Source organism: Thalassophryne amazonica, chromosome 7 (assembly GCF_902500255.1).
Source record: "Thalassophryne amazonica chromosome 7, fThaAma1.1, whole genome shotgun sequence".
In the NCBI taxonomy this organism is placed as follows: domain Eukaryota; kingdom Metazoa; phylum Chordata; class Actinopteri; order Batrachoidiformes; family Batrachoididae; genus Thalassophryne; species Thalassophryne amazonica.
Genome location: NC_047109.1, coordinates 37,714,751 through 37,730,793, shown reverse-complemented (window position 1 = coordinate 37,730,793; position 16,043 = coordinate 37,714,751). Strand labels below are relative to the sequence as shown.

The following is a 16,043-nucleotide window of genomic DNA, read 5'->3' as shown; positions in this document are numbered from 1 at the left end:
TTTGTGGCTGAAACGTGCGTAAATAGTTAAAGTCGTTGATAAAACATTCTATTGTTTCTGAATGACAGAGTTGCTTTTTGTCCCACACATGGACAAGTCACGTTCAGCCAGTCAGATCTTTAGTTATTGATCTGTTCCGATATCATCAACATTTGTGAAAGTTGGATGACAATCAAAAAGAGTGCTGATAGTACGGGAACTATGCAGATGATGAGGAACCATCAAGACAGAAAGCAAAACAGAATACAGATGAATTGAAGTTGTCGTCGGGATTTGTTCCCATTGTTCAACCGTTTGACAATTCTGACGAAGTGCCAGCTACAGGAACGAAGCTGGACGAAGGTTAAACAATGTTTCCGAAAGTCAATGTAAGTCCAGATCTCTTGTTTCGTTTTGGCTTTGGTGTCCTTTGTTAGTGCTGTGTGACTGGGACTTAAACTCCCATTTCATATTCTCCTCTACCTGCCCTGAACCCATTTTTTTTCTTTCAGATTAATTGAGAATTGTTTAGGAAACATCTACATTTTGTTGAAATTTTCAAAGGAAGTCTGTAGCTGTCTGTAGATTTCAGTTACATCACACCCAGACAGCAAATAGATCCGGGCCGGATGTAGTCCAACATCTGGTACAATCCTGAAAACAGATCCGGTCCAGACAGTTTTTGCACCCTGGCCCAGATCCGGCATGGCTCCGCTTTACAGTTCTGGAACAGATCCGAACCAGATCTGAACTGGATCCGCAAAAGACCAACCGTTTACAGACCATATCTGGCACGGCTCTGGGACAGATGTGGACCGCATCACAGCACCGTGCCAGGAACAAGTTTTACAGGGGTAAGTTCCGTGGATCAGAGGAAACTGATTTGTATCTATAACACACAGATCAGTGTCCCTGGACTTATAAAACTTGATTGTCATAAAGAAACAAACCGCTTTGCAATAAGCATTTAAAAAAGCCTCAGTGATGATCACGATTACAGAGTACAGAGTTTACAACCGCTAATGGATAGTTTCTACCGAGTGCAGATAAAATTGCTTATCGTTATGCCCCATGTTCCTGCCACGGTGCTGTGATGTGGACCACATCTGTCCCAGATCCGTGCCAAATATGGTCTGTAAACGGTTGGTGTTTTGCGGATCCAGTTCAGATCTGGTCTGGATCTGTTCCAGAACTGTAAAGCGGAGCTGTGCCGGATCTGGGCCAGGGTGCAAAAACTGTCTGGACCGGATCTGTTTTCAGGATTGGTACCAGATGTTGGACTACATCCAGCCCGGATCTATTTGCTGTCTGGGCAGGCTCATTGGTACTAATCCCTATTGTGTTGATCTTGACATACAGTATTTGTGTTCTAGTTCCAATTTAAATGTCTAGGCATTACTTTGTTTTTCCTGACTAGGGTGTTACAGCGCCATCTTTGGTGGTGATAATGAAATGTGATCTGGATCAAGGGTCATCTGTTGTAGGACTGTTTTTGAGATGATTGTTAAGAAATCCATGATTGACCAGTTGTTTTACACTTCTGGAGGCGGGGTCACTCATTGTCCCTCTCATTAGAAGCAGAAACATCAAAGGCGTCTTGTTATTTGGCTTTTTTGCTTACTTTTGCTGGAATGATTGTGTGGGAAGAACAAGTGTGCAAGTGTGGAGGGGGAGAAGCGAGCTGGAGAGAGCTTCTGTGTGCACATTTGGTACGTGTGGGAGCCACTATACAGTGTGTGTTTGCGTGTGACTAAGCAAGAAAAAGGTTTAATTAGACTTCCTGGGGGATTAGAACCCAGATGAGTCAGGATTGTAATCTTGCCAGGGTGGCATGAGCCATGACATTCTGCCAGATCGATTTATGCCAGGGTGCCTCGTAATCCGTGCACCTCCTGTCTGCTCTGCCTGCTTGTCTTTCATGACCATTTCACTTTGTCTGCTGCTCCTTCCCTTCATCTGTCAACATACCATATCTTGTTCTCCATGTCTTCCACTGCCTCTTTTTTCATCCCTATCTGTCCTGTGTGACTTATTCTATTGTGCCCTCTTTTATTTTTATTTTCCTCACCCTCTGTTCTTTGCCTGCCAGCCTCTTTACACCCCTGCTGCCCTCTGACCATCCATCTCCTCATTATTTTTATTCCTCTTTTCATTCTCATGCCATCCTCCCCCCTGAGGGCTTCTCTCTTCCTCAACTGTCTTTTTTTAGCTTCCCCAGTGTTACTAATTTGATCCCTTGACTCCTTTCTTTCACATTTTAGCACATTTTACTGCTTCAGGTGCTGTGAAGTATGTATGGAAGTCTTGTGGCGGTTCCACATATGATCACTTATATGATCACGTATAATTACAACCAGCTGAGACGGTTGTAATTATGCATTATCATATGTTGCGTGTGATCAAAAAAGTGTCTGAGCAATGTGGAACCGACGGGTGTTATATGTCATCTTGGCTTCTTCCAGTGTCATCCACAGAGGGAAGATTTGACATTTTGTTGCTATTGAGTGGGAGAGACACCGTCTGCATGTGGACACAGATGCATGTGGGTTTTGCCTTCGACATGATGGTGATGTCATAATCTTTCTGTGAATTCTGGTTTGATGGATTCAGTAACAATAATAATGATAATGATAATAACCGCTAGGCTTCAGAATCCCCCTTCCCCCCTTTTCCGGTGACCTAAACTGGAATAATCAGGTTTTGGAAATGCATGATTAGATTAGATTTGATTAGATTAGACAGAACTTTATTGGTCCCTTGGGAAGACTCCCTCACGGAAACTGAGGTTCCAGCAGCATTGTATAAGCACCACACAGGGTAAGAAGCACACAGAGCATTAAAAGTGAAAAAAGGAAAACAGTTTGCAAATATAAATTTAAATATAAATACAAATAGGCAATATAAATACCACACATACTGATCAATACTGGCTTACTAGCTACTAGCTACTAGATAATAATAATAATAATAATAATAATAATAATAATAATAATAATAATAATAATAATAATAATAATAATAATAATAATAATAATAATGTGCTGATCTGATGTCAAAGGTTGGTATTTGGTCTAGTGAAAGTTTTTTTGATTGATCACTATCAGCTTTATTGAAGATGAGTCTCACCCCTTCCACACATTGCATTGCAGAGCTGTTTAACTGTCAAACATATACATTGGATTGACTTTATTGTACTTGCAGTGTGCCCTGTCCAACTGTATTATCTAACCCTAACCCTCCCAGCAAGAAGGTGGGATTGCTTCCCGCCTGGTTCTTTCTTTATGGGTTTTGCATGTCTCCCCGTCGGTGTCTCTGGCTTCCTCCCACTACCAAAGACATGCAGGTTCTGTGAACTGGGGGGTCTAAGTTGACCATCGGTGTGTGTGCAAGTGTGAATATGTTTTTCTGTCTGCATGTGGCCCTGCAACAAACTTGTGTCCTGTCCAGGGTGTTGGGATAGGCTCCAGCCATCCTGGGACCCTTGAATAGAATAGAATAGAGAATAGAATAGAGTAGAATTTCTTATTATCATTGTACATGACACCAGAAAAAAATATTGTGCATGACAATGAAATTAAAAACAATCTCTTAAAAGCACAATTAAAATAAATAAATAAAATAAATAAAAAATAACCCTACAAATTCTACATAAAACCTAGTTAAAAACACTCAATCACAATCATAAATGGAGTAAGAAGGTATAGAAAATGAATGAATGAATGAATATAATATTAATAATAATAATAACAGGTGGGTTAGTGGTTAGCACTGTTACCTCACAGGAAAAAGATTGTGGGATTGCTTCCCACTTGGGGCCTTTTTGTGTGGAGTTTGCATGTTCTCCCTGTGTTTGCGTGGGTTTCCTCCCACATACACAGACATGCAGGTTAGGTGAACTGGACAGTTTGAATTGACCGTAGGTGTGCATGAGGGTGCCTCACTCCCTATGACTGCTGGGATAAGCTTCAGCCCCACCTCGACCCTTAATTAGAGTAAGCAGGTATAGAAAATGGATGGATGAGTAACAACAACAACAACAATAATAATAATAATAATAATAATAATGTATGCACTGATCTGATCTCAAAGATCAGTATTTGGTCTGATCAGAGCATATTTTTTTATTGACCTCTATCAGCTTTATTGAATACAAATCACCTTAAAAACACTGGATCCCGCTGTGCTCTGTTTCATAAACAATACATGAATAAACTCCTTGTAGTTTCTGTACTCGCAGTACATTTTTGTTTGTCCCATCTAGATTTGGATTTTTGTATACATTCTCTTCTGTCTTACTGTGAATTTAATGAACATTAATGATACCATGCTGTCAGACGTAAATCACATTCACATTGCATCCCTTTCTTTGAAGTGAAATCTTTTAAAATGTGGCACTAATTGGAATTGATAAGAGCCATATTAAAAATGTTGTTTACGTTTTTATTTAGTAAAAAAAAAAAAAAACAAATCAAGAAGCAACTTGGATTATAGGCATTTTTGGGGGGGGTTATCGGACGATAGGCCACTAACTCTATGTCGTGGCACGGCATCAGCTGTGGTCGTCGTCAGTGTTGTTGTTGTCTGTTTATTGCGATCTCTAAAACTGTCTGATAACTTTTTTGTAATTTGGCAAGGGCATAATATGGGTCATTGATATTGTTCCCATCTAAAAATCATATTTGTAGAGTTGTTTGGAAATGGTGGCCATTTTTATGCAGACAATTGCCATTTTGAACACTTAAAGGCAATTTTCTCAAAAACTGATAACTTTTTTCTAATTTATCAAGAGTGTAATATGGGTCATTGACATATTTCACGTCAAAAAATTATAGTCATAGATTCATTTGTTTGGAAATGGTGGCCATTTTTTATGGAAAATGGTGATTTTGCCTTGGGCTTTAATTGCGCCGGTAACCCACAAGGCCCTTGACCCTCTTTTTGATTGTTTCTTAATGCATTGCAGGGCTGTCAAACCTATACATTTGATTGACTTTAATGTAGTTTCAGTCTGCCCTGTGCAAATGTATTAGGATTGAGTCTCATTATCAGCAGATTTTCAATATTAAGTGACTTGGATCAGGGTTGAGGCCCAAACAAAACCGTAATTGAGACATCCCATATAATAATAATAATAATAATAATAATAATAATAATATTATTATTATTATTATTATTATTATTATTATTATATGGTCAAAATTTGCAAAGTGGTGGGCAATTTTAAAACATGGACATAAAAGTTAAAAAGAAATAAGTGTACTCAAACAGTAAACCAGATTACAAACAGAAAACCATACAGAACAAACAATGACACATTTATTTAATATACTGTATATTAAACCCACACACTAAGTATAAATAGTAAAAAAACATATGTTTTGATATTGACCTTAAATGATTCGACAGGAGTGGACAGGCAGACTGTTCCACAAGCCAGAGCTCTCCAGCCTGTTTGCCTCTATTTTTAACTTTTGGTAGACAAAATAAGACAAATCATAGGTTGGCACATATAGCTTGATCATTTCCAAAAGATATGAGCATACACAACCATTAAAAATTTTATAAGTCAACTATAAAACCTAAAAATCAGCTCTCACTGTAACACAAGGTCAGTAAAGGGAAGCCAACAAACGTATAATGTTTTCAGATCTGCTTCTCGTTAAAAACTCTAGCAGCCGTATTCAGAATTATCTGAATACAACTTGTACTTTTATCTGGTGAACCAGAAAATAATACTTCACAAAAGTCACTTCTGGAGGACACAAAAGCGGGTACTTCATTAGCCATATACAGGACTGGTCTAATCACTGCAATGTTCCACAAAGACAATTAAGCAGTCTGAGCCCCCTCTCTTGTAATAAATGATACTTTATTTGTACTTTATTTGGGAAATTTCCCTCTGTATTTAGCCCATCCTAATGACAATTTAGGCACAATCTGATAACTAAGATAAGATAAGACTTTATTGATCTCACAGTGGAGAAATTCACAACTAGCAGTACCATTTGGGCAGTCACTGAGCAGAATCTAGGGACCAACTCCAGGGCCTCCATTCATACAGATTTGTGCTTAAACTGTGTGTAGCAGTATTTCTACACAAATGGATGGATGGATATGGAATTGATCAATTTGTAAATTATATCGAGTTAGAAACAGAGTCTCATTGGTGTCGAAACCTACAAAAGACACCTGTATGAACTAAACAAGAACTTTTGACATCATCATATAAAAAAAATAAATAAACCCGCTATTATTGACCCGTTATTTTCCCTGCTCAAATTTTCTTTTTGAAAGATACTATCATCATTAAGACAGCAGCATGGTAACATCACAGAAGAACTGGAAAAGGAAAGGATTCTGGGACAACAGTAACAACAAATAATAGAAGACATTTATTGTTAATTGGAAAGTTTTATGCCAAGTGTTGTGGTGAACTTAATAAACGTTCTTAAAATGTGTTAAAATTATGTCCATATAAGTGATAATGATATATAAATTAAGATGCAACATGGCTGGCACATTTCTTTCTTTTTGGGGGGATTTCAATCACACTCACTCACACAAGAACCTTTATCTTTAGTTCATTTTCTTTGCTCTCTTATCTGTTATTCCGGTGAGGAACACAAGCAACAAACTGATGTTTTGTTGCCATATATGTTTAATTGATGGTGTTTCTGAATCTAAATGACTATGAACATACACAAGCATGTGCTTTATAACATATAGAATTTATCAGGAGCTGATACTTACTAAGAGCGCCATGGTGGTTAGTGGTTCGCACTGTTTCCTCTCAGCAAGAAGGTCATGGGATCACTTCCCACCTGGAACCTTTCTGTGTTGTGTGGAGTTTGCATGTTCTCCCTGCATTTGTGTGGGTTCTGCCCAGGTCCTCTGGCTTCCTCTCACATCCAAAGACATGCAGATTAAGTGAATTGAAAACTTTTAATTGACCATAGGAGCATGCAGGTGTGAATGTGTTTGTCTGTCTGTGTGTGGCCCTGCGATAGACTGCCATCCTGTCCAGGGTGTGCCCCGCCTACATCCCTATGGCTGTTAATATAGGCTCCATCTCCCATGATCCTTAATTGGAGTAAGCAGGTATAGAAAATGAATGGATGATACTTACTAATGGGAGTACGAATGTCATGCATCTGTTTGATAAATACACTTTTTCTTTGTAGTTACACATTTGCAAAATTTTGTCTGTATAACAGCATTTAGAACTTTTCTATGCACAGTTTGATAAATGAGACTCTAGACATCCACACAGGGCCTTACACACTGTGTAAGGAGTACAATCAAACAAGTACATTTTGATAGCGGAAACTGAAACACACATGGTAAAAACATGAAAACTTCGCACAGAAAGGAACTGGCTTTTGGTGGAATCAAACCGTGGACCTTCTTGCCATACATGTCAAAAGACCAGTGGGTGAAAAGACATTGATGGTTAAAAACAAACTGTTTTTTTTTGTTGTTGTTTAACAGTAACTTTCACTATGATGAATCATGCCATCATCGGGTGACAGTGTGAACTATCAATTATGTCTTTGTTGAGCAAGACCTTTAGCCATCATCTCAGTCTTCTCTGACTTCAAAAGTAAAAAAAAAAAAAAAAATAGAAGATTAAATTCACTGCAAACACAGAAGACTCCAGTATTGCAATATGGGAGATATTGACAGAAACAGCCATGTATATCTGCAGGTCATCAGCATAAGTGTGTAAATCATTTCCAAGTGTGCATATAATCTGACCATCAGGTGTTTTCAGTATAAAACATAAGTATAAAAAATAAGATTATGCTTTTGTATTTGGCACAGTAGAATAATGGAGTGCCATAGCAGACAACAGAGCATTTTTTTTACACTCTATCAAGAAGTGATACACTTGGCCTGGGTTTCCTAGCTGGATCACTGATGTGCTACTCCAAAGTACTTTATTCATGTAGGAGGTCAGGAATTTTCTAAATATAATACTTTTGGAAAAACAGTATAACAGTGCTAATCCATGGTAAACCAAGTAAAGTTTGTGCCAGAACAGTGTATGGCAGCATATGCCTTCAACATACTTATATTCCATTATAATATCACAGGAAATAAAATAATATCGCAGACATTGTACTGACAATAATTGAGATGTTCAGCTGTTGTTTTCAGTTGGACTTTTTTCTGCATCGATAAATACACTTAAGTAGTCTTGTGATGGCCAAATATGAAATTTATTGGTTCCAAATCACCTGATGGGAAACAAAAACACCTGAATTGGCCATCTGACCAGCATTAATGTCTCATCCAGGGCTTGGAATAGCTTGGATTAATAAAGTCAGTTGTTGAAGAAAAATTTCTCAGTTCTTTGTTTTAAAAAGTTTCAAAATTCTGAGCTGCCTCCCTTTGTTTGTCTTTGTCTCTTTCTTTCAGGCCAAGGAATATTCAGTGGTCCAAGATTAATGACACCTTACCAGAGAGGGCAGAGATTTCTGGCCCCACTTTCCAGATTTCCCGTCTCAGCCAGTCACACAACGGGACATACTTATGCCAGGCCCAGAACAATTACGGCCGTGCCGCTGATCACTACACCCTACTGGTCTATGGTGAGCAACTGCGACTGCCAGTTAAATCTTTTATATATATATATATATATATATATATATATACACTCAACAAAAATATAAACGCAACACTTTTGGTTTTGCTCCCATTTTGTATGAGATGAACTCAAAGATCTAAAACTTTTTCCACTTACACAATATCACCATTTCCCTCAAATATTGTTTACAAACCAGTCTAAATCTGTGATAGTGAGCACTTCTCCTTTGCTGAGATCATTCATCCCACCTCACAGGTGTGCCATATCAAGATGCCGATTAGACACCATGATTAGTGCACAGGTGTGCCTTAGACTGCCCACAATAAAAGGCCACTCTGAAAGGTGCAGTTTTGTTTTATTGGGGGGGATACCAGTCAGTATCTGGTGTGACCACCATTTGCCTCATGCAGTGCAACACATCTCCTTTGCATAGAGTTGATCAGGTTGTCAATTGTGGCCTGTGGAATGTTGGTCCACTCCTCTTCAATGGCTGTGCGAAGTTGCTGGATATTGGCAGGAACTGGTACACGCTGTCGTATACGCCGGTCCAGAGCATCCCAAACATGCTCAATGGGTGACATGTCCGGCGAGTATGCCAGCCATGCAAGAACTGTGACATTTTCAGCTTCCAAGAATTGTCTACAGATCCTTGCAACATGGGGCCGTGCATTATCCTGCTGCAACATGAGGTGATGTTCTTGGATGTATGGCACAACAATGGGCCTCAGGATCTCGTCACGGTATCTCTGTGCATTCAAAATGCCATCAATAAAATGCACCTGTGTTCTTCATCCATAACAGATGCCTGCCCATACCATAACCCCACCGCCACCATGGGCCACTCAATCCACAACATTGACATCAGAAAACCGCTCACCCACACGACGCCACACACTCTGTCTGCCATCTGCCCTGAACAGTGTGAACCGGGATTCATCCGTGAAGAGAACACCTTTCCAACGTACTTTTGGACGGCACTGTGTGATGATGGCATCTGTAGAACAAAGCTGTGCAGCAGGTGGCTGAAAACACTCTCTAAACTTGTTGTAAAGTTTCAATATTACTTTTTTTGGGGGGGGGGCAGTGCACAAGCATACCATACTACACCAAAAATAAGATCCATTTCAGAGCTGAGACAGCTGCACAATTTATTAAAAATAAATAATTCTGGAGTGCTGCAATTTATTGACAACAACATTGTGCCTTCGGCTCTTCTGATGGCCGTCTTTAGTTTTGAACTGAAATTGAGTCATTTTGTTTTTGGTGTTTTATTATACAGGGTGACCCAAAAAACAGAACCTCTCAAAATTATAATAAATCCTACAAGCACATAAAAGTCAAGTTCTGAGTCTCGTTGGGAGACTATTGTGATTGTGCCAGTCCTCTTCCCCAACATGTCTTGGTCAACCAAAGAAAAGACATTTTGCCTGGAGGCCTATTTCACCAGCAAATCCTAATTTGGAGCATAACTTGTAGAGAACACGACTTTTATGCAAAATGACCAAGATAACTGAAACATTGGGGAATGATCATGCACAGACTGAAGTTTATTTGCTGGACCTTTGTAGGAATTATTAGTTTTTATGGGTTCCATAGTCTTGCATTGACTGAACTAGCTTTCTAATTTAATACTGGGCCAGTACTGCAGTGAAAGGTTGAATCCAAAGAACATCTAATAAATAGCGCAAGTCAAGTGAAGTCAAGCCTGTTCTCGCATTTCGCCACATCCAAGACACCACAGTACCACGTTGGGTCCTGGATGATAATCACTCAGGCAGACAACTGTCCATCCCCACTAGGGATGGGTATTGAAGATTTTAGTGATATCGATACCATTATCAACTCCACTTATCGATCCAATTCCTTATTGATTCTCTTATCAATAATATATTATTATAATATATTTTCTGTGTACTAAAAGTAGGCTTTACAGGATTTCTATGTCAACAACATTTTATTGTCTTAAATAAATTAATATGAAATTGATCACTGGATCCTTGATCTCTGGCCATAATTAAATTAAATAAAATCTGTACATGGTAGATCCTAGATCTCTGGACATAAATAGAAATAAACAAAATATGTAGTTTTTGTCAAAAGCATTTCCTTTCAGATATTAATGGGACAAATGTAACTCCATAGAACCTGAGCTGAGGTCTTCCAGCTGGCTGCACATCAGCATCAATGTAATTCATAAAGAACGAAGGATGTCTCATCTTGGGGGAAAAAAATGTGTTTGGTTGGTTGTAGTTTGTTGTTTGTGTTAGAAAGTTTGGAAAGAGGTGTCAGTTGATTTATAATGACGATTCGCTTTGAAGTTATTAATTCCAACCAGACTCTATCTTTCTAACTTTACTTGGCAAAGAGCCGTGCAGCATTTGGAGCTGTGCAAACAGAACAGAGGACAATTCTCATTTCTTGCCCGCAACAAGACACGAGTCCCATGTCGTGACTTTCGTGACAGAAGCCACTGCAGTGGGTCTGCAATCAACATAGAAAAATGATCATTTTTACAATAAACACTCTCAAAACAACGGCCACTGTTGATGTCCATGAATCAAATCTTAATGATTCTTAAAAAGAACCAGTTTTTGATACCCAACCCTAGTCCCCACATGTCAAAAATAACCATCAATTTGCCACAGCCAGGTGAAGTGTGGCCATCACCTTGGCCTTCTCCAGCCATTGGGGTCCTAAACCCTCAGGCTCCTATGTGCTGGATTGTGCATACAGAAAAACATCAAATGGACAAAATGTTGATTCTCCCTCATAATGCAAGTGATACTCCTAATGGTAACCTCCCTAAGTAACCACTCATTTAAAACAAAGTCATTCTGGTTGTAACCAATAATAATAATAATAATAATATCTGAGGTTGAAAAATGCTGGACTTCCCGTTTAACACTTTTTCTTTCTTTTTAATCGTCTTGGCATTGCAGCACTGGATAACAAATCTTGATTCTCATCTCATCTATCTTCTAGTTTTATTTGTTTTCTTCATTTGGCACACAGCAGCAAACCTCTGCTGAACATCAACAGAGCTATTGATTCCCCAAGAAGACACAGCACACATAGATATCGGTCATCAACATCATTATTCAGTCTGTCTTTTTTTTAAAGAGTCAATCCATCATGTCTTCTGTAGCCTCATCCTCTCTTCTGGGAATTTTAGATTCACTTAAACCTGCATGTTTTGACAAGTACATTAACTGTCTGAGAGCCCAGCGCACAGTGCAGATAAAGACCTCAGAATTTTGCATGCAGTGCAAACTGTCTGTGCAAAGCTCGTGCTGTGCTGCATTTAAAGTTTACTGAAGGAAGAGTTGAACATGTGTGCCATTTAAAAATTCAGGCCAAGCAACTTCGCTTGTTGCGTCAGCAGAGGTACCTGAGGGGAGGCAGATGTGGGTTTTTGTTGTCAGGTTTTACAAGACGTTGCACCTCGATTCATTCCCACTCTCTGGCTAAATCTGTCATGAAGAATGGCCCAGATACGATTCACACAATGGCTCAAATGAAGATTATGATGCCACTGCGTGAAGATCTTGGATAACCCTAAAGTTGTTTTTCCACAAAGACCACTGGCCATCTGTCTGAGAAAATATGTTAGATTTAGTGCTGAGAGCACAGGAATTTTAAGATTCTTCTTTTTTTAATGGGTTGGCAGCAAAGTGAAATCCCAAAGCTGGCTCATCATTAGAGCGTGTACAGTATCACATCCTGCACATTTGCAGTGTGGCCTAATTACATGCACATTACTGTCACTCAGCACATATGCCCTTTTGATGTGTTTGCCCTCCCCTGTTGGTTGCTCCTATCATTGCACCTGATGTAGAGATCACAAGCAGAGGGATGGATGAAGGCGAGTGATACATGATGTCTTCTGTAATGTTTGCAGGCGGCTTTTTGGTTGGCGCCTCCTTGTCGATCCATCACACTCGTACACGCAATCACACACACTCTTGTAGTAGCACGCTTGGCATCAAACGGCAGGTATAATGGGAGCTTTCCACGGGTATCAAGGGTGGCGACAGTGGTAAGATGAAAGGTGACATCCCCACCTACTCCCTCTGCCTCGCTCTCGCTCTCCTAGTTTCAACAAGTCAAACTTTGATGTGTGTTGCCACCTCTATCGAAAAAATGTTCTATCTTTATCTTTCCCTCCTCATCTCTCTATCCGTCCCTTGCTCACTACTTTTTTCAGTCATCTTCTCACTTGTATTTTTTTCCCTTTTGCTGTCATTTTTGGACTTTCATTTCATTACTCTACATCGGCCAACACTTAGATTTAATGAGCTTTTTTGTACTTTCTCATCGACTGTGAATAAGTAAAGTAGGGAATGTTGTCTCGGCCAAAAACCATAAATCCAAACTTCAGCTTTGTTACTGTGTACCGAGGATTTTCTGCAGTCAGTTGTCACAAATCCTTCTGTTGTAGCCTCGTATCAAGTGGTAATTTGCTGTATTTCCCAAAAATAATAATAATTTCCCCACCAGGGGGATTGCTTTTACCCTTATCTCAAAGAGCTCAGACTGGTTGATTCAGCCATCATTTTAATCTGTGGATGACTAAAAGTCACTTAAGATTTTCCCTTTTGCCACAACTAATAATTTGGACATGCCATGTGACATTTTTCAGAGCATACAGTGACATGCAAGTGTGTGTAAATGTTACAGTAACAAACACCAGAGCTGCTGTACATGCTTTAGGACCCCTTCACGCATAGTGCGAAGTATGGTCGAAGTGCACACGAAGTGCGCATGAAGCAGGAATCATGTGCAAAATGTGTAAAATCGTCCCTGCCTCGAACACCTCCTACACCTGTTGCTACAACTATTTGCGCACACCAGCAACTGAAAGACGAAGTGTGCCCTGTGCGAGTCACTTGAACCCTCTCGCAAGAGGTGTCGGCCATATTCCAGGTGACACGCACGAACATCTACCGCCACTCACATGTCACTTAGAAAATGCGTGGCCATTCACAGCATTAACACGACAACAGTCTGTAGACAATCACTGTCGTGCTGACAGTGAAATTTGTCTAAGTCCCCCACGAGTGTGGCTTTGGTGTGTGCACTGAACTGACAGGAGGTGTGTCCACCGACAGAAGCAACTGTGGAGATCTGTGGATCTGGACATCCCAGCTGGACAACAGGTGCTGTGTTTGGACTGACATGAACTAACAAAGGCCACTGTGACGCGTGTGTCTGCTTGCTGCCCTTGCATGTACATAAATAAAAACATATACTACCGTAGTGACAGGCTGCAGCTAGCGAGCGCGTGTGCACTGCAGCCCATTGACAGGCTATCTCCCAGGTTGAAACGGACCATCAGATCAGAACACGCAGCGGGCGATCTGACTGTCTCGTGACCCACATGAGTTCTCTTCTACATGATGCGGTACACGGTGTCTGTGCTGTGGTGTGCCATCCACAAGACGCGTGTTGGGCAGGACACACACGGGGCGACTGAACGCACCGGACCAGTATATGCGGACATAATCAGAGCACAGTGCTTCTCATTCATGTCATTTCATGAATGAGAAGATGACATGAATGACATGACATGAATGACATGTCTCTGACCATGGGTCATGTACAGAGGAACAGACAGATCATATTTGTTTTGCGCATTTGATAAATGTGGTGTTTTTATTTGGTGTGTGATTTAATTTTTTTTTTGTAATACTTCCATGTCCTTCCTGATATCAGGCGGGTTTCCGCAGCTTTCACAGGACAGTTCTGTAGCTCAGTGGTAAAGTTTCTGAATGACAATCATAGCTTTTGGAAGGCGCGGATTTGTTTCCCATGGATGATGTGTTTTTTTTGTTTTTTTCCACATAAGCAATGCAATGTGGTCCCACAGGTACCAGCTGGTTTATATTTTTCATTTATTCCACATAAGTGGTGCAATGTGGTGCACCTCTCGCTGTGTTCCTGCTCGAAAGACACTGTCGCGTGCACAAACTCTCACACCAGGATCGTGCACGCCTGTCCATCAGCGCGGTGTTTCGTGGTGCACTAATTCAAACTGTTTCACTGTATGAGACATGCCTATCTCGGCTTTCAGTGCTTACCAGTCGAATGAGTATAAGAGAAATTGTGGAGAGCTGGGCATGTCCCTACTTGTCCTCTAACACTCCGAAACGGAGGTGTTCCTTTGTCTCACTTCATCAGCAAATCGGTTGTGACGCGCGAAGCCTCCGCGCGGCTTTCCATGACAAAATCTGTTTGAAAAGTGAAATCTGCCGGAAAATGGCTGATGTCCAGCTCTTGTGATAACCAGAGAAATTGCACACGACGGTCCCGGCTCCACACAGCGATCCGTTTAGAAATGATCTGGTGGTTTCTGCCTCTCGATGGCGGCTCGGAGTGTGGCGCCGTGCACCATTGTGGGCCATCCTTAAAGCTGTAGTAACACTCCTTATTCTCTGTGAAGCCCGTAAAATTTTCACCAAAAGCCAGATAAATTTTTCGAATGGTTTTCAGCTGTCTGTCTCTAACAGTTTCTGAAAAAATTCTGATGGAAAAAAGCCCAAATCATTCCGCCATTTCCTCACAATGAAACAACGACGTGAGGGGTGGACCAGTGCTCACTCAAAGCCTGCCCACAGGCGAATGATGCAACCGACAGGCGTGGAAAAACTCACGCATGCACAGGAAGGCTCAAGCTTGGCTGACGTAAAAACATATGAATCAAATCCATATAGTTTTTGAAAAAAATAAAAAGGTTGGATACTTTTCTAACAGACCTCGTGTATATATATATATATATATATATATATATATATATATATATATATTTATAAGGCAAGAACCGTCTGTGTGTGGGTATGTGGCTCACATAGCTTTCTGACTATTTGTCAGATCAATCTCAACTTTCAGATATGGCTTGCACATAGCATGATGATGTGCATCCTTTATTGTGAAAATTTTGGGGATTAATTTTCAAAATCTTTATTTTGAAACCTTTATTTTGATTTACATTGTAAGGGCCCCTTCACACATAGCACGAATCAGGGCGAATCACAGTGAAAAAGGCTGAATGAGCGAACCACGAAAACATCGAGCCAATGTCGGGAGGGGCACATGGTCGGGCAGGCATGAATGATCCCGATGCAGCGCAGTGCGAGCAGCTGGAACATGTTGCACCACGTGCACCATGAAATGACAGGAATGAAGCCGTGTGTTCTCATTATGTCTTATTATGTCCAGCCAGTTATATAAATAATTACTACACTTACCGGACACTGATAGATTAGATAATTCTGTATAATTAGTGAAAATCACTCGGTTTATATAAATAATAACTATAAGGAGACCTAATACAGAACCCTGCGGTTAAATAACCCTGGTTAAATAAAAAATAAATGCCACTCACGGGTTTCCAACCTGCAATTTACAAAAACTCTAATTAACAGATGGAAACTTTACCATTGCACTACAATCGCTGTCTTATAACAGGAGCGTAAAATGA

General features: G+C 40.2%; 1 protein-coding gene across 1 annotated transcript in view; it reads left to right on the top strand.

Moving 5' to 3' along the window:
• Positions 1 to 16,043, top strand: part of cadm4 (cell adhesion molecule 4) — a 365,953-nt gene that overhangs the window by 233,334 nt on the left and 116,576 nt on the right. Inside the window, 1 exon segment of the mRNA XM_034174031.1 lies at positions 8,398 to 8,570. Within this exon segment, the coding sequence (XP_034029922.1) occupies positions 8,398 to 8,570 (173 nt within the window).